This window comes from Seriola aureovittata, chromosome 12 (assembly GCF_021018895.1).
Source record: "Seriola aureovittata isolate HTS-2021-v1 ecotype China chromosome 12, ASM2101889v1, whole genome shotgun sequence".
In the NCBI taxonomy this organism is placed as follows: Eukaryota; Metazoa; Chordata; class Actinopteri; order Carangiformes; family Carangidae; genus Seriola; species Seriola aureovittata.
In genome coordinates, this window is record NC_079375.1 from 17,291,397 (window position 1) to 17,318,655 (window position 27,259).

The 27,259-nt window shown below is 39.0% G+C and overlaps 2 protein-coding genes across 2 annotated transcripts; both read left to right on the top strand.

The window, feature by feature from the left end:
• The first annotated feature begins 8,623 nt into the window (after positions 1 to 8,623).
• Positions 8,624 to 18,129, top strand: LOC130178395 (organic cation/carnitine transporter 2-like). The gene is made up of 10 exons (XM_056390548.1): positions 8,624 to 10,442; positions 10,753 to 10,856; positions 12,630 to 12,784; positions 12,957 to 13,128; positions 14,337 to 14,478; positions 14,607 to 14,701; positions 15,270 to 15,484; positions 15,618 to 15,800; positions 16,398 to 16,533; positions 16,800 to 18,129. The coding sequence occupies exons 1-10, from the start codon at positions 10,074 to 10,076 to the stop codon at positions 16,885 to 16,887; spliced, it is 1,659 nt and encodes a 552-aa protein (XP_056246523.1). The 5' UTR covers positions 8,624 to 10,073; the 3' UTR covers positions 16,888 to 18,129.
• Positions 18,130 to 18,252: 123 nt separating this feature from the next.
• map2k2b (mitogen-activated protein kinase kinase 2b) lies at positions 18,253 to 24,371 on the top strand. Its single transcript, XM_056392219.1, has 11 exons — positions 18,253 to 19,212; positions 19,313 to 19,523; positions 19,634 to 19,780; positions 20,662 to 20,739; positions 21,055 to 21,106; positions 21,356 to 21,480; positions 21,856 to 22,069; positions 22,167 to 22,219; positions 22,358 to 22,419; positions 22,602 to 22,647; positions 22,934 to 24,371. The coding sequence occupies exons 1-11, from the start codon at positions 19,124 to 19,126 to the stop codon at positions 23,042 to 23,044; spliced, it is 1,188 nt and encodes a 395-aa protein (XP_056248194.1). The 5' UTR covers positions 18,253 to 19,123; the 3' UTR covers positions 23,045 to 24,371.
• Positions 24,372 to 27,259: the final 2,888 nt, after the last annotated feature.

Genomic DNA, 27,259 nt, shown 5'->3' on the forward strand with positions numbered 1-27,259 from the left:
TTGTTCCGATGCAGGAACAGAACCGAACGACTCCGCGGCGTCTCAGCGCTTTATGCGTTCATGTGGATGGGAGCTCTCCAGGGCGATATCTCATTTCTGGTCCAACAGCGCTTCCACTAAGAGCAGGCTGAGCCACGTGTCAGAGAGATGGGAGCGCGCCTCTGTGTATTTAAAATGTGGGGCGGGTACGAGCAGAGATTTCTTAATAGTCTTCCTCACTGGGATGAAAACACGGCAGGTGGAAACACAACTTCACGTTGGATATTTCACAGCTTTAACCGATCCTGCATTTGATTTAGTTTGAGAAGAGTTAGAGTTAGACTTCTCTATGTCCACATGGGGTTTGTATCCGAGCGTGCGCACCTCTGCATCTCGCCTTTACCTGTGCGCGTGTGTCCGAGAAGGACAGGTGATGGCCTGTCTTGTATTTTGCACAAAATACAGTCGGTATCAGTTTCCGGACACAGGAGTTCCCTACAGATAAACTTTGTTTTCCCACGGACTGTATGGTTTTGCATTTATGCGCTTAGTGATAAACCTGATCGAAGTATTGATTGACAGAGATTAACGGCGTGGCGCAGGGGGAGGGGGAGGTGTGTGTGTGTGTGTGTGGGGGGGGGTGAGGGAGGTCACAAAGTAAGTTAGGATCCCAACGCTGCAGACAAATGAGAGGACAGCGCGCTGTTTGGTTTGTGTGAAGTTCACCAAGAGCAGAGATGAACTTCAGTTAGTGTTTTTATCTCCAGAGAACCATGTCTTTATACAAAACAATATTCTGTTAGCACAAATATGTCACAGTTCAAAATCATAGGGAATTAGGAAAGTGCACTGCTGCCTACACAGAACAAGAAGAGGTCAATTTGTCATTAAAGAGGATTCATATATGAAGAATCGGGATTCGATTTTAACTTTCACTACAAATAGCCTATATACGATTTAGTTATATGATAGAAATATGATGTATAGCTTAAACACATAAAAACATCACATAGTCTATCTCTGTCTATCTTCGGTTTAGTGTGTTAAATCAATAAGTTGGGTAACTGAAAATGTAGGCTTACCGTTAAGTAACTAAAGTGTAACTTTTTAACATTGTTATTACAAATAATAATAATAGGCCTAACAATAATAATAATGATAATAATAATAATAACAATAATCATAATTATGGTAATAATAATAATAGTCCTATACTTTTTTATTAAATATTAAACCCAATTTGTTGTCATTTATTTTGCAGGTAGTCAGAGGATACTCAGCCGTCTAATCTGTTCACTCACAGAAACAAATGGACACTCGGTCAGCTCGAGCAGCAGGTCGGTGTGTGTGTGTGTGTGTGTGTGTGTGTGTGTGTGTTTTGAGGTCTGAGAGGCTTTAAAACAGTTGTGTCATTTTGTTGCGTCAGTAGTTTTTGTGCCTTTTTAATTTTAATGGATTTTTATGGGTTCTTGGTGATTTAGTGTGCTGCACAGGACAAATGGAGTAATGATCAATCGAAAAGAAAGATATCAGTTATTTCCATCCGTTTATTAAGTTTGTTTATTGAACATGAACAAAGCGTCATATGCTCAGAGAGAGAGAGAGAGAGAGTCTATGGAATAACAAAAACTAAATAGAGAATTTAAAAGGCTAGTCAATACGTTTAATTAATTTATTTTGTGAACACATGAATACATGAATTTAAACCTTAGTAGGCCTATAGGTTCCTATTTAAGGTTTTTTTTTTTAACATTTTCTTGGAATTAAATAACAACATGAGTGACAAGACAGGACACACACACACACACACACACACACACGTTTTTATGTGTTTAACCCTCTGTGAGCTACAGGCCTCCTCTCCTCCTACACAAAACACACCTACAACATAGAAACTTAGCCGAAGCTTTTTTGCTTCAGCTTTTCTACTTTTATTCGCCAGATTTTAATCACAAATATATATTTTGAGGAGCCTCGCGGACCAAACATCATTTTAGTGGAGTACATCCCATAAATTAAAGAGGAGAATCCAGTCCACACCAACTGTTATTTCCGGATATCATAAAGCTCCGTGGTTAAGCTGTTTCCTCTAAAGTTCAGAAATTGATCGGCGCGTTCGATATATTGATCATCGATCACTTCATGCTCACTCGGCGCTGTTTCCTAAACACAGAGGCATTTGTGTGGGATCGTTTCAGTGGTTACGCTTTGACCTGTAGCACATGAATGACTGACACCAGAAATATGTTGAAAAATAAATGTCAGCCGTGTTGTTTTATTATCTATTGAGCAAAAGGCCATTAAAATGTGGCTCCTCCTGCTTTCGCTGGGGTTAATAATGATGGACGCTCCCGCTTGTAATTTAACCTTACATTGATGTGGTTCACAAGCAATAGGTTTTTTTCGATTATGATCAAGCAAATAAAATATTCTACTAATTTATTTAATCGAAAAAAAAATATTATTAAATTGGAATATATTGTATCATCTTTTTTCACGGCGGTTTGACTATGAGATCAAACTGTGTTTCTGTCCAAGGCCAAAAACACGAAGCAGCAATCACCGCATTCAACTGGTTTATAGCTTTTGTGTCAGTGTCAGGATTTATTGAAAACAGTGTGTGTGTGTGTGTGTGTGTGTGTGTGTGTGTGTGTGTGTGTGTGTGTGTTAAAAACATTTTGGGCAAAACCGTTTGTATATTAACGCAGTTTTTAGGAGACAGGGTCGAATTCAGAGCGCTGTTACTATAATATTGTTTCTCTGGGCTCATGCAGAGCTTGAAAATCTGAATGTGGGTTTGACTTGAAATGAATTTCGATTGTTACATAGGCTATAACAATTCAACTGTACATTCAATTCTTAAATTCTATTTGTAATTTCCTTATCATTCAAGAAATGTTTGTGATTTCTTTCCATATTTTGCAGCCATCTCTAAAAACTAAAAATCCATCCTACAGGCAAGTCACAGAGAAAGCCTGATGAGTTATGGCTTTTTGAATATGGAAACCTACTGCAGAAAAAAAACAAAGAGGAACAGAGCATAGAAAATCTTGTGCACCAGCAAAAGCACTAAAGATGTTTCCTCCCTATCCTTTTGTCAAAATGTGCTGAAGTGCACAGTCTGCATCATCAGGGCCACTGCAGCTTATTTACAGTGTGTGCAAACACAGTAGCCGGCGTTAAAATTAAGAGGTGGTTTAACCCACAAAAAGTCAACCTATAGTCTATAGCTAACACAGTAACATATGGAGCTGATTGTGTTTTACTGTTTTACAAAAAGAAAAACAAATATTGATAACACTTTTTTTTTTTCCTGTGAGATGACCGAACCACAGCTACAAAAAAAGGTCCTGAAATGCAAAAAAAAACAAAAGCTATACCTGTTGGCTAGAAAACATAATGCTGACATGCAGAGACAATAATTCAGAGATTTACAATATTAGGACAAAGACAAATAGATCCACCTTTCCTGCACACTGAACTTAGCTTTCCGTACCTTTGTATGAATCTGTATAATATATCAATAAAAGAATTTGTAAAAAGAAATTGTATTTTTCCACATCGTTGATTGTCACATTGATCATTTTTTATCAGGTGTTTTCCCCTCTTTCACACACGCAGTGGTGAACAACAGAGTGACATTTCTTTTAGTTAAATTTGATTAAAACATAACCTAAGTATTGGATAAATGCCGTCAGTCGTTAGAGTATTTTTATGTATATGTGAAATAAAGAGTAGTGTAGCTGTTTTATGACGTGAAGCTCATACAGCACATCAGACATCAGACCCTTTGTTTTAATAGAGAACACACTGAAAGTTTTTTACTGCAAGAAACACACAATCACAAAGGCAATTTAATCTCAAAATATACAAAATATATTATGGATTCACGAAGCAGCGTCTGAATTTTGTATTGAACATTTACATTGCGGTAGGGGGGATATTTTCTCCACGCTGCTTATATTGCAGTAGTAGTTAACTGGATTTAGTTCATTTGTGTGTGGGTGAATAACACAGTCTAAAAAGTTTAGAAATGAATTCAAAGTTCAGAAAAAATAAAGTCAGTCTATTATCATCTTTCTTTTAGAATAAGAAAGAAAAAAGAAAACAGGTCAGCCAGCAGTAAAAATCTAATAAGAAATTCTGTGACTCTGCTGTGTCACATTATACTGTACATGCGGAAAATATAAGTAGGATGTCCTTGTCTGTGATTATGAAAGAATAAAACTGAATATAAAAAATAATTCTTGTAGCAAAGATTGATGTTTTTACCAACACAAAAGAAGTTTGTTTTTATGTTTTATGAATAAAAAAAATCATATTGATTAAAACAACTCAACAACTTAATCCACTCGCTCAATTCGCACAGAACTGAAAAAAACAAACTGTGATATTCTCCTCATTGATTATAACTTTCCTGCAGCTGTGGAGTATTTTAAGTCAAGAATTTATTCATTCGAGTTTAAGATGTGAACAAGATCCAAAGAGCGTGTTTCTTCTTGTGTTTGTGAATCATTTCTCCAGTATTTCACCACATAGAGCGGTAATGGTGACATTTTCGTTAATCATATCTCTTTATCAACTGAAAATGCACAGTAGTACAACTTCTCCAGCATCCATATCCTCTCAGGCACCGGTTGCTAAGAAACAGAAGGAGAGATGTATTGAGACAGAATAGTCAATCAATTCTCCTGTGAGGTGTGTGTGTGTGTGTGTGTGTGTGTGTGTGTGTGTGTGTGTGTGTGTGTGTGTGTGTGTGTGTGTGTGTGTGTGTGTGTGTGTGTGTGTGTGTGTGTGTGTGTGTGTGTGTGTGTGTGTGTGTGTGTGTTGTGTGTGTGTGTGTGTGTGTCTGTGTGTGTGTGTGTGTGTGTGTCTGTGTGTGTGTGTGTGTGTGTGTGTGTGTACTTGGTTTTTCACACAGCCATATTGTCTCTGTAGTTGAGTACACTGTGTGTGCGTCTGTAAGTACAGGGGTGGTGAATATGTGTTTTCAAAGCTATGAAGGGGATTAAAGTATGTGAAATATTCCTTTATTTTCAGCAGTTTAAATCTTCTGTTTCCGTTATAAATGGATCACAAATTCCAGGATAGTTTCCCACACTGGTCATTTCAACCACTTCATATTGAGAACATCATCATCTTCAAGCATTTTATATCCAAAGGTCATAGGTCACTGTGCTTCTCCTCCAGGGATTATCTGCTTTTCATCACATCATTCAGTGCAGTTGGAGGCGAATAAGGGGGAAACTCTTATCTTCACCATACAGAGGCAAAGCAACAGATTATTAGTCACCTTATGCTGCCTGTACCCAAAAGGGATGCATTGGATTTCATTCACTTGGCCCAAAAAAAAACAAACAAAAAAAACAACCCAACCTCTGTGGACTTTGTTGTTCCTGAACAGAAAGGAACAGAACAGTTTCCTACTCTTTGTACAAATGTATTGCTGAGCTGTTGAATTATTCAACTGTATAATTCAAGATGAGATTTTTTTTTAAAAACAGCTTTCTTTAAAGCTACTTCAGATGATTAATTTGACAGAAAAAAAAGATTTGTGTGAGTGAGTGTTGAGTTTTTTCCCCATCTGAATAAAGGGTCTAAGGACAGAGGATGTTATATGTTGTGCATTGTTGTCCTCCATTCAAAAATATAATACTAACTTTGACCTATCTGTATCAGGGAATGCCACGGTTACTCGTGAAGTGGACATGGCAGATAGAAAATACTCTAACTTGAAAATATGTCAGATTTTTGTTCTGGAAGTTTCAGCAATGTTTACCATGAGCTTCCGGTGCTTAAAAGATTGACTATAATCCAAAAAAAGGTGTTCAAAAGACAAACAGAAATGCACTATTTTACTCTAAACCACCTTCTCCGTGTCTGCTTCCCTCAGGTCTCCTCCAGCAGGAGGCAGAGAAATATGCTGGTTTCATACACTCCATCGATTTTGCCCTCGAACAAAGACAGACAGAGAGGGATGGAAGCAGGGGAGCGGAGGAGACGAGGAGTGAGAGAAATGAGAGCTAGATGAAGAGCACTTGCCACAATGGTAAATTTTCTTGTTTTATCCAAACACACAGCTACATGGATTCGGTTTGGCAATTATTGGCAAATGGAAAAGGAGATACAAAGATGTGAATTTAATATCGGGATAATTTAAAGGTTCTGTGTGTGTTTACTTCAAAGGGGAAAACACTCATCACCACGGCTTTGAGCTCCAAATGGAGAAAAAGCGCTGTTTACTCTACAAATGAGTGTGAGACAGAGCAACAGAGCGAGAGACAGAAACAGAGAGCAACAGGGAAGAAGAAGGAGAGGGGAGAGAGAGAGAGAGAGAGAGAGAGAGAGAGAGAGAGTTGGGCTGGTGTTAAGGTGATTAGTCTGGTGGGTTGGCGATAGAGAGAGTTGATCAATAACCTATCGATCTCCCATTGCGAGTGTCAGGGGGGTAGTGGGAAAGAGAGGGAGGGTGAGGGAAAGGATAGGGAGGGAGTCGGTCCTGGCTTGACTTTTAAAAATCCTTTACTCTGCAGATGACAAATAACCCATTAGATTACAGGAGAGCTGGAAAATCTGGAAGTCCTTCCTGCTACACACACACGCACACACACACACACACACACACACACACGCACACACACACACATGCACGTATACACCTGTGCATTTCCTGAATGCTGCAAATATTTCTCAATTTCAAATAAGCATGGTACAGACAATTTTTCAGCCATGGCGGCATGAAAAAGAAAAATCATTTCTGTAAGTAGTGTGGAGGAACTATTGAGCTCAATGCAGTGAAGTTACTTAGCAGACCATTACTTCAAAGAATTCCTCTAGGCTGAAATATTCACTGAAGCAAGCCGCACTCAATACTCACCCTAAAGCCTTTTCAAATGTTCTGCAATAAGTCTATTAGAAATAGGTGACAAATTTGAAAGCAAGCAAAAGCGGAAAAGAAAGAAAGCTGACCTCGATCTTCACTGGAGTTTTCTCTAAATTTTATTGCTGCAAAAAGACAAACGTGTTGCATCCAACAATGTGTGTGTCATTAGGGAATATTCTATGTTTGGAGCATTAAATAGCAAGATTATATAAGCTACAGTTGAATTAATAAGATGATGACAAACAGTCCCTCAGGCCTCCTTACAGCCAAGAACAGTGGTAATTAGAGTCTGAAAAATTTATACCGAGAGAAAATGATTTTAAAAAGCAACTATCAGGGCTGAGCTGATGAAATCACTTGACACAGAAGGATCACACCGTGTGTATATATTTCTGTGTCACCTGAAACAAGGTCATGACGTTACAAGGTTTGCCGCTCCCCGGTGTAATCTGGACCGCGCACGATGGGGTCAGAGTTGAGGGGTGAGAGGTGAAGGGTCACTCAGTCCTTGAAAATACCACAGAGCCCAAAGGACGGATGTCAGGGTAATAGAAGAGAAGATGGTTATTGAACAAGCCATCACTTTTACTGTCAGCTCACATATACCGGAAGTCTTTTACTACAGCAGGTGGGGTTAACGCCTGCGGAGAAGGAGTCAGGAGTCAATGTAGGTGCAGGCGCATGATGTGTTTGAATCGAAATAAAACCACGGCACTTTTCCTGTCATGAATCACAGCTGTGCTCCACTCTCTCCTCGCAGAGGTTTGGAGGTTTGATGGCAGCGAGTGATGGATGTTCCTCGCATTGGGGCTCAGCTCTCAAACAACCATTATCATTACGGATTCCTGCTGACTTCAGGACTCATTTGGACAAATGGAGGGGGCTTTTGATATTTAAGGGAAGTCATGTATAAGAATGGTTAATGGGCAAAACACAGCCTCTTTGTCCAGTCCTTCTGTTTCTCACCCACGCTCAGCTCTCCCATCCTTCATCCCGCTTCCATTTCCTCATTTTCCTCTCGTTTCTCCTCCTCCGCCTGCCTCTCTCCTTCTTATGTCCTTGTCTCCCATGTGCCACTACTCCCCCTCCATGCCCCCCTCCATACCTGCTAAGAGGGCCCTGCCCCCACACAGTGTCTCCCGCTGCCATGCAGTCTCTCAAATTAATGTAGAGATATTGACAAGTGATGGGCCTGGGAGGCATAGATCATCAGGAGGGAGAGGAGAAGAGAGGAGGGCTGGGGTGAGGCCAGGCCGGACTGCTCTTCATGGATGTAGGGGTTTCCCCCATCGTTACCCAGCAGCTTGCTTGACCATCTAAGTGCCATGGACATAATCTTAAAAGTCTCTCATCTGTTGATTTACTTCCTCTTCACTGTTATGATTCAGAAGCATTAGGAGTGGAGGCGAGATGGAGAAAATGTGTGAGGTTTTCAGGTTTGCCTTTAAAATAATTAACAGGCACATAAATATCAGAAACGGCAGCTTCCACGCTACAGTTTCTCCTATGTAAACGAGATAAGGTGCTGCTAACAATGTGCAAAAGGGCCAGTTGGTCAATACGCCAATTATATAGATGAGGGTATGGAAAGGGCAAATGATAGCCAATCAGTGAAGTGCTCTCACTGTCTTCTAGCAAGAGCTGACCCCCTGACCCCATTTGATGACCCTCAGGCCAAAGGTCACCTCTCCATGGTTCAGAGGGCATTTCCATGCACTGGCCGCAGAGGTGTTGCTATGGTTACAGCACTGGCCAAAGATGTGGCGTTCAGGAGGCGAGGGGTCACTGTGGATGAACAGAGCTGCGATGTGATGTATCTTGTTTAAGATGCATTCCAGAAATTAAATTTTTAACGTGATCAAAGGTCACATTAGGTCTTTTCATGTCACACCGTTTTATCTGGTGTGTCAGTGAAAGATACTTTGAGTGGCGGAATGTAACAGTTTCAGATGTACTTAAGTAGAGATTTTAGGTATTTTGAGTATTTCCATTTTATGTTTTTTACACTAGCCCACTACACTTCGGAGGCAGGTGTTGTCCTTTTTACTCCATTACATTTATCTGGCAGTTGTTCTCAACCTTTTAGGCTTTGGCGTCTGCTTGGGGCCCCTTCGTTACGCTTCAAATCTCTTTCAGTTCCACCAAAGACACATTTCCTCTCTAAACTTCTTTCATGGTTTTATATAAGTAACTGTTTGAGGCTCAAAGAGATAGAATTATTATTTCACCCCCAAAAAGCAAAGATTAGAGAAATGTCAAAAAATAAATGAATCTGTGTTAGAACTTCCTCTTCCATTAACCATCATTATTTTAATATTGTGGTATTGATATCTTCTTTAGTCAAGTAAAGTTATAGAATATTTATTCTACCATTGCTTTAATCACTACATTTAAATATAAGATACACTGTGTTGCACCATCTTGTGGTGGTTGGATACACAACTACTGTAATCTCAAACACACTTACTGGCTTTTCCTTTTCTTTTGACCTCATCTCATCGTCTTTGTCATTGGATGGAGTTTGACATTTTATTTTATGGGCGTGTTATAACAAAAACGAAAAACCAGACAGAAAGAAGCTCTACACAGACACACACACAGGGTGTTTATTTGCATAATACACAAGCCTCAAGTAAAAAAAAAATTTTAAAAAACTGTGGCCTTTGTAACAATAACCCAGTAATCATTTACATAAAGGGAAACGAGAGATATTCAACCTTTGTTACTGAACACACTGTATATTGCTGCAGTTAAACTGAACTCAGCTTCCTTTTATTGTAAATAAGAGGATATTCTGTAGCCTGCATGGGGGGCAGCAGGCCTGCATTAAAAGTAGCTGCTATTTTACACAGGTATCATTTTCTCCTCTGGGAAGACCATTTCATTGTGTAGGCTTATCTGAACAACCAACTGACATAATATTTTCAAACAGCTTGTGATCAGATGTCCTTGGTTTTGCAGACTGTGTAAACCGTCTGGGGTAAGATTCAACACTACTCACTGACTGATAGACGAACAGTTCACCTGTCAGTTTACAACTTTGTTTTATAGGAAGGTGGTGAAAGTTTATAGATAACTCTTATGCAGTGACATTTCTGAAACCAGTTTTGTGAGTCCCGCAGCACGGAGTCTTAACTTGCAGGAGGCCGTTCGCAGCATTCCTGGTGTGGATTTAGTTGCGCGTCACCAGGCTTATTGCGGTCAATCAAAAATGGGTGGAAAAATCAAAGACTTCGATGAAATTACGTCTTTTCTGGGCGACTACGGCCCTTTTCAAATCCTAATAATTGTTCTGTTCAGTTTAAGTGCAATTCCATGTGGCTACATGGGAGTACTCGCGGTTTTTGTTTCGGATACACCTGAGCACCACTGCAAAGTATCGATCAGCTCCTCGCGCAACGGCACAGATGTGGAGCTTCCCTTCCGCGAGCGGAGCAGCTGGATTGGACCTGACAGCTGTTCACGATACAAAGTGGATGGAAACTGGTCGGAGACAGTGTTACTCAGTAATGAGACAGAGCAATGTCTGGATGGCTGGGTCTACAGCACTGAGAGATACACCGCGACCATTGTGTCTGAGGTATCCACATTTCCATTTTTATATTTATGAATGTTTAATAACTGTTAACCTTTGTTTATTATGTCCAATCAGCTCTGATCAGAGACGCAATATGAAGTTGACTTGTGTTGTACTATTTCTTTAATTTTGTCAACAACATGTACAGATATCTGCTTTGTCTTCCTGACAGCTCATGATCACGGCTGAAACTCTGTTTTTTTATTTATTTTAGATTTTATTACTTTAGATCATATTTTATTCTATCCTCAGATTTCTCAGATATTTGTCTCGCAGTAACCTGAACTACTGTCCTCTCTCCTGTGAACCGCAGTGGGATCTGGTGTGTGACAATGCATGGAAGGTCCCTTTCTCCACTTCCTCATTCTTTGTGGGAGTCCTGATTGGATCCTTTATCAGTGGTCACCTCTCAGACAGGTAAATCCTGTTGTGTGGGATTATTATTAATGTTATCATTATCATTATTATCATAAGTTAATTTGCATGGAAAAAATCCTTAAATTATAAATTCATGATATAAATATAAAGAAAATTCTAAAAATATATTATAAAATAAATATAAAATCCAAGCACCATACATTTTATCTTAGCTGCTCTTTCATGATGAACCTCTAGGTGAATCAAACTGCTTCAAGGTGAGCTCATCTATCAGGTCCTCAACAGACAGACACAATCAGGATTTGATGCTCATAATACCATGAAGTCCAGGGAGCTGTTTGATATATGATGTGTTTCAGGAAGAAGGTGTGAAAAATAAATTTCTGTTACATCCTTCCATCATCCATAAATAAAAACACACATCTAGTCATTTACCCATAAAAATGATTCAAATTTATTTTCCTATTTTACTGTTAAGAGTCAGAAAATGAATGGTTGAAATGTTCCATTAGATTATTCTTATTATTATCATTCTATAAAAGTTGGATTATCAAAGATTAGTTAATACTAAAACTGTTTCTCATTTAACTTCCTAGGACCTGGCGTCCACATATATGGACCTCACATTTTGGGTTCTCTAGACCACAATACTAACTTTTTCTCAACAAGGGCCTGGTGACCACATATGAGGATATTATACTGCCACTCAGTAATCGAAATTTAAAACTAATGTCCTCATATGTGGACATCATTTTTCTCAGGTCCCAATCAGCCTAAATAGCAAAGAGAAATTAAAAATGCACGCCATGCAAGAGTTCGGGTCTTAGGAGGTTAAGTAAGAGTGAAAATAACCACCTGTTGACTAAATGGAAGGATCTTCTATCTATTTCACCAACATGTCTCAGCTCAGGGCTTTTAAAAGTCACTTTTTTATTCATATAGCGCCAAATGATAGCAGAAGTTATCTCAAGGCACTTTTCATATATAGCTGGTCAAGACCGTTGATTACAGAGACCCAACAATTCCCACCACGAGAAAGCACTTGGCGACAGTGGCAAAGAAAAAAATTTCTTTGAAGAGGCAGAAACCTCGAGCAGAAGCAGAGACGGAGTGTGTGGCCGTCTGCCTCGACCGGTTGGGTTGAGAGAGACGGACAGAGAGAGAGAGAGCAGGGGGAAGGACATAACAGTGACAGTAACAGCAACAATAATGATGATGATGATGATAATACTAATACTGCTACTACCAACAATAATAATAATAATCGTCATCATCATCATAATAATTGTGGTAGAAGAAGGTGTTGAGCAGGATGATGGGGGCGGTAGGCGTTTCGCAGTCACACATCCAGACTCTACAGCTCTGGAGGCAGAAATACCTGCAGAGAGCAACAGGAGGTGAGAGAGAGAGAGAGAGAGAGAGGCACACAGCCTGGGCGCTCATGTGCTTCAGGGAATAAACAAACAGATGATGCAGTGTTTCTCAGAAAGTTTACAGTAATCTCGTCAGCAGGACACCATTGACTATAAATATAAATAGTGATTTGCCATTTAAACAAAAGACTATAAAAGCAGAGAAAGCCAAGGTTACACTTTCATATCCAACAAAACACCGCAGTCAGGGAGTGGGTTACTGAGAATCAGACAGAATAGACTGAATGGCTCCTTTATGATTCCTTTAAGGACTAATACCACCACTTTACTGACACTTACACCAGGTAGTCGTCCTGCTCACTCACAAAAGTCAGTGATAAGTTTAATGTTGATGTTGCGCATCCATGTTATTTTCATATTTTTGTGCTTTGTCTTACAGGTTTGGCAGAAAGCCGGTGTTTTTTTTCACCATGGTCTTGCAAACAGTTGCTACCTTGATCCAGGCCACCTCCGTCAGTTGGGTCATGTTCAGTATCCTTAACTGTTTGAGAGGACTAGGCCAGATATCCAATTACATCGTGTCACTCGTGCTGGGTGAGAAAAAATCCACTGCACCATTCTGCTGCCCTGGCTACAAACAGTTGTTAGTATTTTCCGTGTTTAGTGAAAACACCAGTATATACCAGTAGGACTGAGGAGAAATCAAGAACTCAACCTATTCGTTGTCTCTCATTAACACCATGTTCTTGATCCTCCTCTTGGTCAGGGTCTGAGATGCTGAGCCAGTCTGCCAGGGTGAGCTACACTTTTCTGGGCCACAGTCTAGGTTTTGGCATCGGTTATGCCTTGTTGCCGCTCTTTGCCTACTTCATACGAGGCTGGAGGATGTTGCTGGTTGCCACTGCCATCCCCGGCTTCCTATTTATTCCAACATGGTGGTAAGTCTGATGAATGTTATTATATTATATAAACAACTACAAAGAGACACAAAATGACCACAAAGACATGCAAAACAACTGCAAAGAGACACAAAATGATCACAGAAAGACACTGAATAACTACAAAGAGACAAAAAATGAGCACTGTAAAGTCACATGGTTTGTAGCCATTTTATGCAGTTTGTGCCCAGGGGCCTGTTGTCTGTCCATGTTTGTCCCATGTCATGCTAGGGTCTTTTTATGCATGCGCCCTCCTCTAAATTCACATTTTATGAGTTTTAACTGCGCTGTGTATGATGATGTATAACTGAATGTTCCTGATGATGAGGATTGTATCAAGTTTGTACTTTTATTTGATCATCATAAGATATTGTATTAATCAATTATGTCGATTTTAATTCAATTTGCGAATTAACCAAACTCAATCATAGCAAAAAAAGAGACAACTCTGCCTATATTACAGACTTACTGTATAAGTTTAAGCTGTTACATGCAGATTTCTTTTTTGTAGATATTACTAAACATACAAATAAAACTTTAATATAGTGTTGTGCTCTCAATTCCATTTATGGATTATTAAGTTGCTTGACATCTTTTAGAACCAAGAATTGCTCTAATTAATGTTCCACCACTACTTTGCAGAAACTCATGAAAGTAGTAAAACCAAAGTTCAGTCAAAATCAGTTAAAAAGAGATACGATTGCTGTCAGTACAGTCAAATGAATTCTACACAGGTCAGTATTTGGGTGAGATTTGTTCACTTAATTTTAGAAATGCAAGTCAAAACAAAACGACTGTGACTGACAGAGCTTGCTGGTTGGTTATAGCAAGCGCCTTTGCATCTATGCTAGACTGGGCTGGTCTACAAGTTCTCAGAGCTGATGAGTGTCCATCTTTATGCAGTCACATGCTGTTACAGAACTAAAGTTGTCTGTCTCATCCCATTCCTGCATCTTCCTCTCGCTTGAGTTTTATGGCCCAGCTCCAAACCACATACTGATCTCGGTCATTAACACTGTGTGCTTCCTGTAAATTTACAGTGTTTACATGTTCTGACTTCTGACTGTCATGCATTAGTAAATGTAAATACATCCCCTTGGAGCATTACATTTTTTAATGGCATTAATTCTTTACTGGTGTGCAATGCCTGTGTTGTAAACTGCACTTTTTCATTTCTTCATTGAACTTGTGTTCGTCTCTCTGTTCAGGCTGATTCCTGAGTCTCCACGTTGGCTTTTGCAGAAAGGTCGTGTGGAGGAGGCTGAGCTTGTCATACGCAATGCTGCGAAAAGGAACAGAGTCCCCGTCCCTGAGGTCATATTCAGGGCTGGAGAGTGCTTGGAGCTCATGGTATATATTTTATTATAATTTTATATTTTATTATAATATTCACTCTTCATGTGGAAGCTATTGTGCTACAATATAAGATATGCCCCAAATATGACTGTTGTGTTTCTTTTTATGTATGTCTGATTCAGCAAAATAAAGGTGAAGAAGAGCAGACATACACTTACATGGACCTGATACGCACCCGTAACATGAGGAACATTACAATGCTAGGTGTTTTTATATGGTAATGTGGACTCTTCTTTACTCTGTTTTTAACCTAAATATGGTTGCATATACAGTTTATATTATACAAAATAATTCCCTATTGTTTCTTGGTGAACATGATAGTAGAAAAACATTTTGGAGGCCTTTTAAATATATTGTAAACATGGCCGATCATAACAAGTGCAGTTCAGAGAAGAATGTTGTGTTAATCCAGTTAACTACAATGTTTGCAGTGACTAATCACATAAAGCATGGTTTTTATAACTTGACACTATATTAATTTGACATTATTTCACATAACTGAAAAGTTTGTATTAAAAACATTTTTAAATATGTGTTTGTTAAGTTATCTGATGAAAACATTGGCTTGTTTTATACTGCTGTGGCTACAATATGACCAGTTTTTCAGATGTTAAAAGAAATTTCAATTTCAGTGTTCAATCATATTTAAACCGTAGCTTCTTTGAAGCACTTGAATAAATGGTGTTATTATGAGGAAACTGGATTCGTGCTACCTTCAAGATCAATATATTATTTAAACACGCTGTATTCCATCTTTATTCAGTGTTGATTTTGTATTTCTGCAGGATGTCTGTCGCCATGGTCTTCTATGGTCTCTCTCTCAATACAAGCAACCTGAATGGAAATGTCTACCTCAACTGCTTCATTTCTGCGGCCATTGACATTATGGTGTATGTAGCCTCTTGGCTGCTGGTCAACCGGGTCCCAAGACCCACTCTCCTCTTCTCCACACTCATGTTCTGTGGCATCACGCTTCTGATCATCAGGCTGCTTCCTGAGGGTCTGTACTGTAGACACAGAGTACAACATTGACTAAACTGGGAATCTATGAAAGGATTAGAAGACATTATGCACTTTTAAAGTTGTATATGCCTTCTATTCTTCATGTTTGTTTGTTTGTTTGTTTTTTTCAGAAATGCATGTCATGCTGCAGGTCTTGGCCTTGGTGGGAAGGATGGGTGTGTCTAGTGCTTACTGTCTCATCTACGTGTTCTTCACCGAGCTGATCCCCACTGTGGTCAGGAACATGGGATTAGGGATCGCCTCCACAGCTGCACGAATAGGCACCATCATTTGTCCCTATGTGATTTACATAGGCAAGGGTTTTTTTTAGTTCTTTCTGTTTGTACAGTTGTATTTTTTTGTGTGCAGTGGTTAAACCAAACTTTGAGAGAGCGAATGGAAAGGCATCAAAAACTATAGGAATACACTGGAGTGAATATACTTAACTTCAAACAGATACTCTAGCTATTTAGTATGACACTGTCAGAGGAGGGATTGCATTTATTTTCTCAATCAGTAAACTAGTAACAGATTTTTTTACACTCAGATACAGAGCTCTCCTACCATATAGAAAGAAACTCAAGAGGTTTTGTCATATTTTGCATTAGCCTGACATATTTGCTTGATCAGCATCTTTCTTTTTTTTTGCTGCACACAGTCTGTCATCATTGTGCTTTACATGTCATTTTGCTTTTTGAATAGAACGCACTAACCAGTATTTTAATAGCACTGATGGCACCAGAGCACTCTATTATCTGTATCATTCACTAAAGACTCAGATTCATAGGCCTCTTTCACAAATCAGATATTTTGACTCGTCACCACAGGAAAAAGCCCAAATCGAGCTAATATCGGCTGATTGTATATGGAAAGCTCAAGTAAACTCATTTGCCTTTTTTTTCTGTTTGCAGGTGTTTACAGCAAGATGCTCCCATACATTGTTTTTGGCACAATCAGCATCATGGCTGCTGTTGTTAGCATGTTGCTGCCAGACACCAGAAACGGCAAACTTCCCAGCCTTATCAGCCAGGCCAAACCTATCAGAGGGTATGTCACCATCTCACCATCGTGTATGTGGATGTGTGAATTATGATTAACAGAAATAAAGATCATTACTACTCTTCCAAGTATTAGAAAACAATTCTAACTGATACAATGAAATCTTATGACATAAAGGGGATTTGGCATGTTGTAACTGTTGTTGCATCAAGAGCAGGTCTGCAGCTGCATCTGCAGTGTTAGAGATGTTGGTGATACTGTGCACTTTAACAGTTCTCCTCTATGTTTCTTTTGCCTCTGTTTCTATCGTAAAGCTCCTGCTGCTGTCCAACGGAAAGGGCTACAGTCAAGGCAGATACAACTGAAGGCTGTAAAGAAATGAACAAGAGCTCCCCCTGCTGAAAGAAAATACACAGCAAGAATTGAGTGATCACAGACAAAAGCCTTTACAATTAATACACAGTGTTTCTGTGGGTTTTGATGTGTGGGTGAGACATTAATGTTGTTCGGGGTTTTCAAACAGGACAGAATAAGCTATATCATTTATGTTGTTTTTTGTTGCCTTTACATGACTGGTTTTATACATAAAGAGGTGGCTGGGTTACATTTCTTCCAACTACTTCAGTCTCTTGATCAAAAATCAGACTTGTTATTAGACTTATTGTTGTTTTGTATGTATCTGGTCCTATTGTTTGTTGGCAGGATTTTTGAAGAAATCTTTTTTAATTTGCATTTTTTTCAACAATTTCACTATTTATTTTTTTATTTTTTTGTCATGCTTTGGTCGCTTTTTTCATGCACTGTTGCACTTACTTGAATGAAAGTAAAGTAATGCCACACGTGACAAGTGCAGAACAAGAAAAGTTAAATTTGACATTTCTGCCCGTTGAATATGCACATAACAACTATATGGTAATGATGGCTTAGATTGACATTTAAAGTTGGTTAAATAATGGGATGTTTCAGGATTTGTAGACTCATATTTTTTGCTGTAAGATATGGTCTTGTAATTTGAAATTTAAAAATGTTATTTTAATGACTTTTTTACTTTTAATACAGTCACCAGTGTATGGAAGATGGTGGTTATTCTTATTCTTATTCCAATAGATGAGCTGTGTGTCAAAATCTAGTTGACACTAGTATAGACATATCATGAACAATGTGCTGTGTGCGCTGTACCTAATGGGAGCCTAACTAATGAATCCAACCATGCCTGGGTCTATGAACATGTACTCTTAGTTGCCAGTTTCTTTCCTAGCTAAAACTAACATAGTCTATTACAGGTCCTGCCATAAATACTAACTCTGTGAAGGCTATAATAAGAGTGGTTCCAATTTAAGTGTATGGTCATTTTGGAGGCTGAAGTTTGTATTGCTGTTACATTGTATTGTGTCACACTGACTGGTGTTTCTATTACTTTGTCCACCACAAACTACAGCATCCAACATGACCATAAAGTTGGATCAACACCTCTCTAAAACCGTTGCAACAAAAACTGAACATTATAACGGGATTGCTGCAATTAGTTTAAGCTAGATGTAGCCTAGGCTTACCTAATAAACTGGCAACTGAGTGTAAAAGCATCCTTTTGTTTATGCTTATATCAAAAAAATGTTTCATAATTGTAAAAATAAACGCTTAGAAACCAAACAATCCATGTCCAATATGTGAGAACTGCTGTTGGCAGTAGTGTCATTACATAATCCCGTCAGCTGATTGTCAACGTCTGAAATATCGCGAGATTGTCCCCCACAGTTACACTGAGCAGTGTGCTATACTCTTGGGCCCCCACCTCTGCTGCTTTTACTGGGACCCGGTGTCTGTCTGCAGCAACCACAAACACCTGCCAGCTGAAAGAAGGGGCAAGGATAAACTGACCGAGACTACAGCCCCAATGAGCTGGTGTTTCTAATTTAAACAGCGGGGTGGGGAAACAGCGCCGGAAGTAAAGTAAAAGAGTCGCTTACTATCAGCTAGCGTTAAATGTGGTGGTATCACGCAACAGCTAGCACATAAAGTTAGCTAGCTGCTAGTGATGGCTCTAGTTCTGAAAATATTCTGTTTGCCGTTGCGTTGTAGCTAGTTCAGTGTAGATAAATATAAAATTCAATTATTTCACGTTAGGTCAGTAACCATAATACTAGTCATCGTGCTTACGTATCCTCATCCAACGTAAAATAATTAATCTAGCAACCGTTATTTTAACGTTAGCCAACTAGCTAACGGCAGCATTATTAGTATCCTATCCTTTTTTTTTTTTTTTAATAATTTGGAGCTTCCCTCATTGTGTTGTGAATCAGAAAAGGGTAGTTTTAGCAGAGTCTGAGACCAAGCCCGTGTAAAGTGTTGAGCCTAAATCTCAAGATATGTCATATCTAACTAACAGTCCGACCTGACAACTGACAGGAAACGCAAAGTTCACTCTGTCCAGGAAGCATCCTCACGATAACACCGTCTTTCTATTTAACCTCTAAGCCCAGTGCATATGATATTAAACTTGATGCTGGTCACTAATATCATTACTTTAGCTGCAGTCAGAAACTTCTACTTGGAGAAGGTAGTCTTAGTAAATTATCATTTGTAGCGTGTAGAGAAAGGTGTCACTTAACCCCAGCCCATAGTTTATCCACAATTTAACATGCCTCCTAAAAAGAGACCAGTTCCCTTAAACATTACTCCCACTGGCGATGGATTATCCACCTCCATCAACACAGATGTTTCATCTGAGTAAGTTATCCTACTAACCAAATTGTTAACCTTGTATACTGAATAAGGATGTGCACAAACTGAAAGATGGATTATTCCTATGCTGTATGTTTTTTCTCAGGGCTAATTTAGAGGCACTTAAGAAAATATTGGAAGAGTTGGACCTGGATGAACAACAGAAGAAAAGATTAGAAGCTTTCCTTACCCAGAAGGCCAAGGTTGGCGAGTTGAAAGATGATGACTTCCATCGAATCTGTGAGCTGGGTGCAGGCAATGGAGGTGTAGTCAACAAGGAGTGCCACAAACCATCAGGAATAATCATGGCCAGAAAGGTGAGCCACAAAGACGACAGCTTAATGACATGAAAGCAATGAAACAAATGTTGTTGTGCAGAAAAGTAATTCTGAATGCATTTTCTGTCTCAATTCTCTTTTCTGTTCAGCTCATTCATCTAGAAATTAAACCTGCTATCAGAAACCAGATCATCCGAGAGCTTCAGGTGTTGCATGAGTGTAACTCTCCCTACATTGTAGGCTTCTATGGAGCCTTTTACAGCGATGGAGAGATCAGCATCTGTATGGAACACATGGTGAGAGAATTGGAGAGGGGTGACTGTGTGTGTGGGTAGCTGTAAAAGCTGATATTAAGAGTATGTATTGCCATATTTGTCCATTCATCCCTACATGGGAATTATCTTATTTTGCCCCATTGTCCTTGTACTCTTATACATCGATGACACAAAACATTATGACCATTAACAGAAGAAGAAATAGTGCTAGAGAAATAGTGTAGTGTAGCGACCCGAGTGACTTTGACAAGGGCCAAATCGTTATGACCAGATGACTGGGTCAGAGCATCCCTGTGACAGCACAGTTTGTAGGGTGGTCCTTGTTACCGTTGGTGAGTTTCTATCGACAGTGGTCCGAGGAGGGACAGACCATGAACCAGGATAACAAAGGCTATCTCATCTGGTCCTAACCAACAGAATGGTTACTGTAGCACAAGTCACGGAAAATGTTATTGATGATTATGGGAGGAATATGTCACAACAAGATACAATGAATCACACCCTGCTGCATATGGCGCTGTGTAGCTGCAGACTGGTCACAGTGCCAATGCTGGTCATAATGTTTTTTGCTTATCAACGTATACCCTTTCTGAAGACCAGGTACGAAAACTGTGTAACTGAACTTAAAGCACATGAGGTCCTGCTGTCCTCTTTTTTTCCCATTTCAAGGATCATGACACTGAATGGGAGCATTGATCCTCCCTGTCCTTTCTGTAGATATGTGTTGGTATCATGTTTGTACATTCCATAGATTTAGAACCACTGTACCTTTTCTATAGCTGTGTCACAATGTAAGTGCATATAACAGTAATGGGAAAGAATGTGTGCCTCTGAAATTTTGTGCTTTTAGCAGTTTATTTCATGACCCATTTTATTCTTTGTTGTCTACCTTTGTTGTCCAGGATGGTGGATCTTTGGACCAGGTGCTAAAAGAAGCAAGAAGGATTCCTGAAGAGATTCTGGGCAAAGTCAGCATTGCTGTAAGTATAAGCTGTATTGTTATATTATGTGATATTATTTTATTAGCATTAATGAAACAGTGTTTAGTCAAAGTTGTTTTGTTTAGATAAAGATTTTCATCAAGGCTTTAAATGGTCAAGATCTTTTCATTCACATATCACTCTTTCACTTTACCATATTGAGCTCAATATAAACCATGGACTTAATATGCAGACACACGCCATGGGTCTGGATGGGTTTCATGCTTGTTTCTGAATGTTGTTTTCACATTAAGGTTATTTACAGTTATTGACTTGAGTAATTTCTCTCCTTTTAAAAAAAAAAAAAAAAAACAGGTTTTGAGAGGCCTTGCCTACCTAAGAGAAAAACACCAAATCATGCATAGAGGTATCCGAATTTTCATCAAGTTGATTATTGATTTTGTATTTCATAAAATGGAGATTCATCTGTAAGGCAAAGTGCACAATAGCAATGTGCCTGAAATTTTGCATGTTGATACATTTTTTCACATGCTAAAGATAAATAAAATATAAATAATTAATTTAACTTTATGTCAATAATTGTTTTATGTAGTTGCAAATTGTTATAAATGTCCAGTAAGGTGACATTTTCATAACATATCCTTTTTATTAACAGATGTTAAGCCTTCAAACATACTGGTGAATTCACGTGGTGAGATCAAGTTGTGTGACTTTGGTGTGAGCGGGCAGCTCATAGACTCTATGGCCAATTCCTTTGTTGGGACAAGATCTTATATGTCGGTATGTTGGTTTCTCTGAATTGTGCTATGAAAAGGTGAACTCAGTTCAGTTGCTCAATATTGCTTTGTCTAACTTGTTTGTGGCTCCTTTTCAAATCAAATGTTTCAATCCTTTATCATATTGTCTAGACCACTAAGCTAGCGATCAATAACCTAACTTCAACCAGTGCCTCAATCTTAAAATATATATTATAATTATTAATGTTAGTTTTTATGAATGGCCCAATTCACAGACAGCTCAAAACAAATGTAACACCAGAACAAAATATTAGTCATTTGATATCTGACATTTAATGCTTAAACAGTTCCTTGTATTTATTAATATGATATAAATTTTTGACCTTGTAATGTGTTAATTATGTTTGTATGTTTGTAGCCTGAGAGACTGCAGGGAACCCACTATTCTGTGCAGTCAGATGTATGGAGTATGGGCTTGTCCCTTGTGGAGCTGTCAATTGGACGATTCCCCATCCCTCCTCCAGATGCTAAAGAACTGGAGGCCATATTTGGAAGACCCATATTGGATGGTAGTGAGGGGGAGACACACAGCACTTCACCCAGACCTAGGCCACCGGGTAGACCCGTCAGCGGTGAGCAACACAAACACACTCTGAAAAATAGAAAATCTGTGTGTTTTTTTTACATAAATCTTGTTTGAAATGTTGAATATGAAACAACCTTTTCCAGGTCATGGTGCGGTAATGGCTATCTTTGAACTCCTAGACTACATAGTAAATGAGGTGAGAATTTAAGAACAGCTAAAAATTACCCATCTGATTCCATGTAGTATTAGCTGTCATCCTTGCTAAATCAGTAAGGTGTCACACTCTGCTGTTGGTGACATGATCATGTTCATTCAACTTTCTCTTATATTTCAGCCTCCCCCAAAACTACCACATGGTATATTCACTTCTGATTTCCAGGACTTTGTGACAAAGTGGTGAGACAACGTTTTAGCCTGACAACATTGCTCAGCTGTCCTTTGTAACATACACTTAACACACAACACATCTTCTTTTTTGAGTTTTAGTTAACTAGTAATCATAAACATGTGATCCAATGTTTTGTGATCAACTTGATGAAAAGCTCTCCCTGAAAGATTTCTCCTTCTGTTATTTTCAGTCTCATCAAAAATCCAGCAGACAGGGCAGACTTGAAAATGTTGATGGTAAGTGTCCTCAGTTAGCCTAACACTTTAGTTTAAATTTAAATGTTCACTTTTTTCTTTTGGCTCGGGGAACACTGACATCTGACAAATCAGAGATTTAGATCACAAATAGTAGCTGTTGCAGAAACACTTCAGCCAAATCAGCACTGAGGTTAAACGTGCTTATATATTGTAAAAGAAAAATGTCATATTCATACTCAGTGTCATGTCAGAATCAGTAGCACAAACAAGTTTTTAACATCTAGTATCTAATTTCCATGTGATCGTTTGTGGGGTTTTTTTTCAGAATCACACGTTTATCAAGCGGTCTGAGGCGGAGGAGATAGATTTTGCTGGCTGGCTTTGCAAAACCATGGGGCTGAACCAACCAAGCACTCCCACACGTACTGCAGACTGAACACACAATCTGATGACACTCGCGCACACAGTATATAAAAACATAGAGAAGCTGCTGCCTAAGACCGTACACCAACACATAAACATCTTGTTTGCCACATCCTCCCTCAGGTGAACCCCTAAAGGCTCCACTTATCAAATCAACTGCTGACATTCAAGCCAGTTGATGGGAAGGATACTCTATTTAGAACTTGTACCTTTTTTGGAGTCAGTCCTCTGGGATTCTGTTATCCATGAAAATTTCCTCTTAAATCAATTACAACATAATTCCTCTGAATGTTTGTTGGCAACATGGAGAACATCAGTTATTAGTAATTTGTGTTAAGTTCAGTTCAGGACTGTGGGCCATTAAATCTCCTTGGAGACTAACATACCAGTAGGCTTTTGTCCATCCTTACCTCAATGCCCTGCAGTCATACAGACTGTATATACTGTATCCAAACTGGAAGATTTATCTCTTAAAAGAATTTAAAAACAAATATAATAGCTGTGCTTAGTTTTCTAACATGTCTCTCTTTTAGTTCAGCTTTTTGATTTTCTTGTCTGAATTTCTCCAAAGTGTTCTGAGGCTTACAGCACGAGTGTGTCAATCCCAGTTATTACAATCAAGGTTAAGCATCTGTACATGTGTACAGGCAGATACATGTATGAATTTGTTTTTATATGTGATATGCAAACACATTGAGAAATGTTTATTTTACTGAACAGGTCAGGTTATGTTCATCTGTGTTAGCAAGAGATGACTGAGTTTAGGAATTGTTTTGCATTTGTTGCGATAACTGATTTCTACATTTTGAGATGTCTTGAGGTGAAGCACAGTGTTTAAAACATTTTAGCATGACACTCATGTCATAGCCAAAAAAAAAGGTTTCAACCTTAAATGCACCCTCTGCTCTCTCTGTATCTTGGGGTTGTTTCTTAGTAACTTTAAACAGCATCCTCAGTTTGTTCCAGTATCATTAGCTTCAGATTAGCTATGCTGGGGCAGAAGCTGCCTTTGAAAAAGAAACTAGAGATTCAGCTCTGGACGGTACCATCTGTAACAAAACTCTTTAGCAAGCTGCATCGTGACTCGCTGAGCAGTCTCAGCTGAAACAAATGGTAATATCTTTGTATTCGCTATAATGTAAACAACAGGACATGGATTTGCCATTGAAGTGCATCCTGTGTAGTTGCAGGATTAGGGCATTTCACTCCTTTGTTTTGTTCTTTTTGTGTATTTTCTCCTTTCGGTAACGCTTTAAAAGATATAGATGTTTTTTATGGTAAAATCATCAAAGGCTTTGTCTTTATAAAGTCATAATTGTCAATAAATGGTATGTATTGAAGTATCTGAATATGGTGTCTTCATTTGCTGGAATATTACTTCTCTGTCTTAGACTTGTCTGACCAGACGGGGGCAGCATATTAACTGCATAGCACTGAGGACCTCTGGTACAATTACTAACTGAAGTATGTTACCAAACGGAGATATGAGAATATACCCTGGCTGAGTGGTGTGTGTACAATGTTGCAACCAAGTGAACTAATACATAATACTGAAAGGAGGCAAGGGAAGTGAACTAAAGCACTTATGATACATTAGTCCTCTGAATTACAAGCAGAGTAATTCATCTGTTTGGCTAATGTCTGGGGATGTGATGACATGTCTCCCTCTGAATGTCTGTCAACTTCAGCGTGAGAGTGAGAGGCCTTGAGCTCTGAGAAAGACATAGTGTTGCAGTATGTTGGGTGGCTAAGTCTGTGCAACGTTGATGGGAGGGGCACTACTGCAGCAGAAAAACAGCAAAGTCTGCAGTCATTAATATGCAAATATGCAAATGAAAGGGTAATTAAGATTGGGCGTTTGTCAGTGGCTCTTTGATTGCTAATGAATTCCAATCCGCACGAAAGGGGGAGGGGATGATGAGCTAAAAATGAGAAAAAAGAACGAAATGTTATTGTGCTTTTCTTTTTCTTGTGAAAAAAAAGACAGAAAAGTGAGTGAAGGCTCTATAAAATGTAAAGGCCTGATTAGAAAGAAATGATGCTTTGATTTGTATAAAAACCAACGAACATGCTGCTGTTTGACACATCAAGTACAAACAAGATGACAACCGCCATCTAAAACTGATACAAAACAAGCTTGTGTGGAAAATGCACTAAGCAAGTATGTTAAAATTTCTTTTTCAGCACCAGCAAAAGCCACAACATAAAAGAGCCATAAAAGAGTGGAAATGGGGAAATGGGGCTGTGAATTTGTGCCAAGACAATTAACTGTGCACACTGTCACTGAGCATTTAGCATGGCAAACTAGAGCCACCGCAGGAAGGTAGAAACATTTCTGCTCATTAAGAGTGATGTGGCTGACCCCTGTTGAGAAAGATGCTCAGGTATCTTGGCGGGGGGTGTGCAGCGGCGGCAAGTTGTGTGTCACAAACGGTGTTATTTTCATATTTTTGGCAAACGGGGGCCTGCCGTTCACACACGAGCACACACTGCTGTTATTGCTGTTTCAGTGGTCCCTTGACACTTGTACATCTTCCTCCCTGGCATGTGAAATGAGAATATGTATACATGAAATAAAAACAAATTAAATGATGTGAAGAATGCGGGAAACAGCTGCTCATGTCACCTTAAAGCATATTGACTCCCTCAAAATACTGCAGCTTTATGTATTTCTCAAGGCTGAACGCTGACCACTAGAATGTCTCTGTCTCTGATACCCATTTAAAAAATTAAACTAAAATACTCAATTAAGTCTTCATGAGAAAAATCTAATATGAGAAACCATGCCACCGTATCATTTACTGAATCTAACAGGCAGTGTGATATTTATATGGAATACATTTCCAAATACTTGAGCCAGCAGTTCAAACACTTCAACTAATGTATTTGGAATGACTGATCGCAGCCCTGCTCTGCTTGGTCTGTCATCAGCAGCGGAGTACATGAGTGTGTTTGAAAGAGAGGGGGGCTGTATTTTTCACAGGAAACAGGAAACCAGAAGTCATAACAGGATGCCCCAGGTTTTCATACTGTACCTGATGCGTGGGTGGCTGCATGGGGGTAACCCATTTAAAAAGCTATAGTTCTTGTCTAAGAAGAAAGAGCCCAGGAAAGAGTGGGTGGAGAAGAGGGTACACACTTTGGGGTTAAGAAAATGGAGTTCCACTCTAAATATAGCTTTTTTGAGTCTTGCGCCTTACCGTTCAACCTTGATGTTGTTTTGCCTCCATGCCGTTCGTCCTACTTTTTAAAAGGCAAAAAAAACAAACATTGTTTGATGTTTCGTGTAGAGCTGCGATATGATCACTTCCATGGCATATACATGTGCCAGCTTTCCCCAGGTGTACTGTAGGAGCTTCACAAGTGAATCTGTGACATGAGACCAGTTTTGTCATAATGAGGTTGATGTGCTCACACTGACTCAATGCTCCTTACCCCGTTGCAAAAATATGTAGAGATGAGCTGCACCCTCGTAGCCTTACTCATATAACTCCAGCTGTATTTAACAATGCAAAGCATGCATTGTCTGTTTCTGTAGCTGAATATTCTGTGCCACTCGGTTTTCTTATATTTATTTAGTTCTAAAACATCTTAGTCCCATTGTTAATGGCATACAGGTGTGACTTGCATGTGTGCAATGCATGCTGAGCATGTGTGTGTGTTGTGAACCACAAAGTGGATGGCTGAGTTTTCTCGTAAAGGCCAGCACAGATGTTATTTAGGTTGTTTCCCCTCAAACCAGTTGAGGTTTTCTCTAGAAAGTCTCAAAACAAACACTGACATTAACTGCAGCCCTGTTTACATAACCACCAATGAAAAACTCAAGAAAAACAGCAACCAGGCCTTCTCAATGATGCTGGCTCATGCTGTAAACTCAGGCTTTTGATTCCTGTGTGAGAAAAGGAAGTGGCTGTAGAATTACTTTTTTCTACTCAACATGTGAGAGCTTTTCTAATTGTAGGTGGTTTCCCCTCCTCTCCAAACACTAAACTAAAATTATTGGACAAATATATGAAGAATAATATGTAAATATTATCATACATGTAGGCAACTGTGATGGCTATAAATATTTTTCAGGGATGTATTCATTAACATTTTGTAAATACCTTTTTTTTCTCCTTAAACAACGGCCTCAAGTAAAACTACTGGACAAAAAGGGATTTGTGAATACAAGATGACATTTAATAACTACAAGTCTGCAAACATTATTATACATGTAGGACACTTA

Excerpts from the sequence above, each read along its gene's own strand:
- LOC130178395 (XM_056390548.1), top strand. The coding sequence starts at position 10,074 with ATGGGTGGAAAAATCAAAGACTTCGATGAAATTACGTCTTTTCTGGGC. Across the intron at positions 12,785-12,956 it reads CATCGTGTCACTCGTGCTGG|GGTCTGAGATGCTGAGCCAG; the intron begins GTGAGAAAAAAT and ends CCTCTTGGTCAG. Across the intron at positions 15,485-15,617 it reads CATCAGGCTGCTTCCTGAGG|AAATGCATGTCATGCTGCAG; the intron begins GTCTGTACTGTA and ends TGTTTTTTTCAG.
- map2k2b (XM_056392219.1), top strand. The coding sequence starts at position 19,124 with ATGCCTCCTAAAAAGAGACCAGTTCCCTTAAACATTACTCCCACTGGC. Across the intron at positions 21,107-21,355 it reads ACACCAAATCATGCATAGAG|ATGTTAAGCCTTCAAACATA; the intron begins GTATCCGAATTT and ends TTTTATTAACAG. Across the intron at positions 22,420-22,601 it reads CAGGACTTTGTGACAAAGTG|TCTCATCAAAAATCCAGCAG; the intron begins GTGAGACAACGT and ends TGTTATTTTCAG.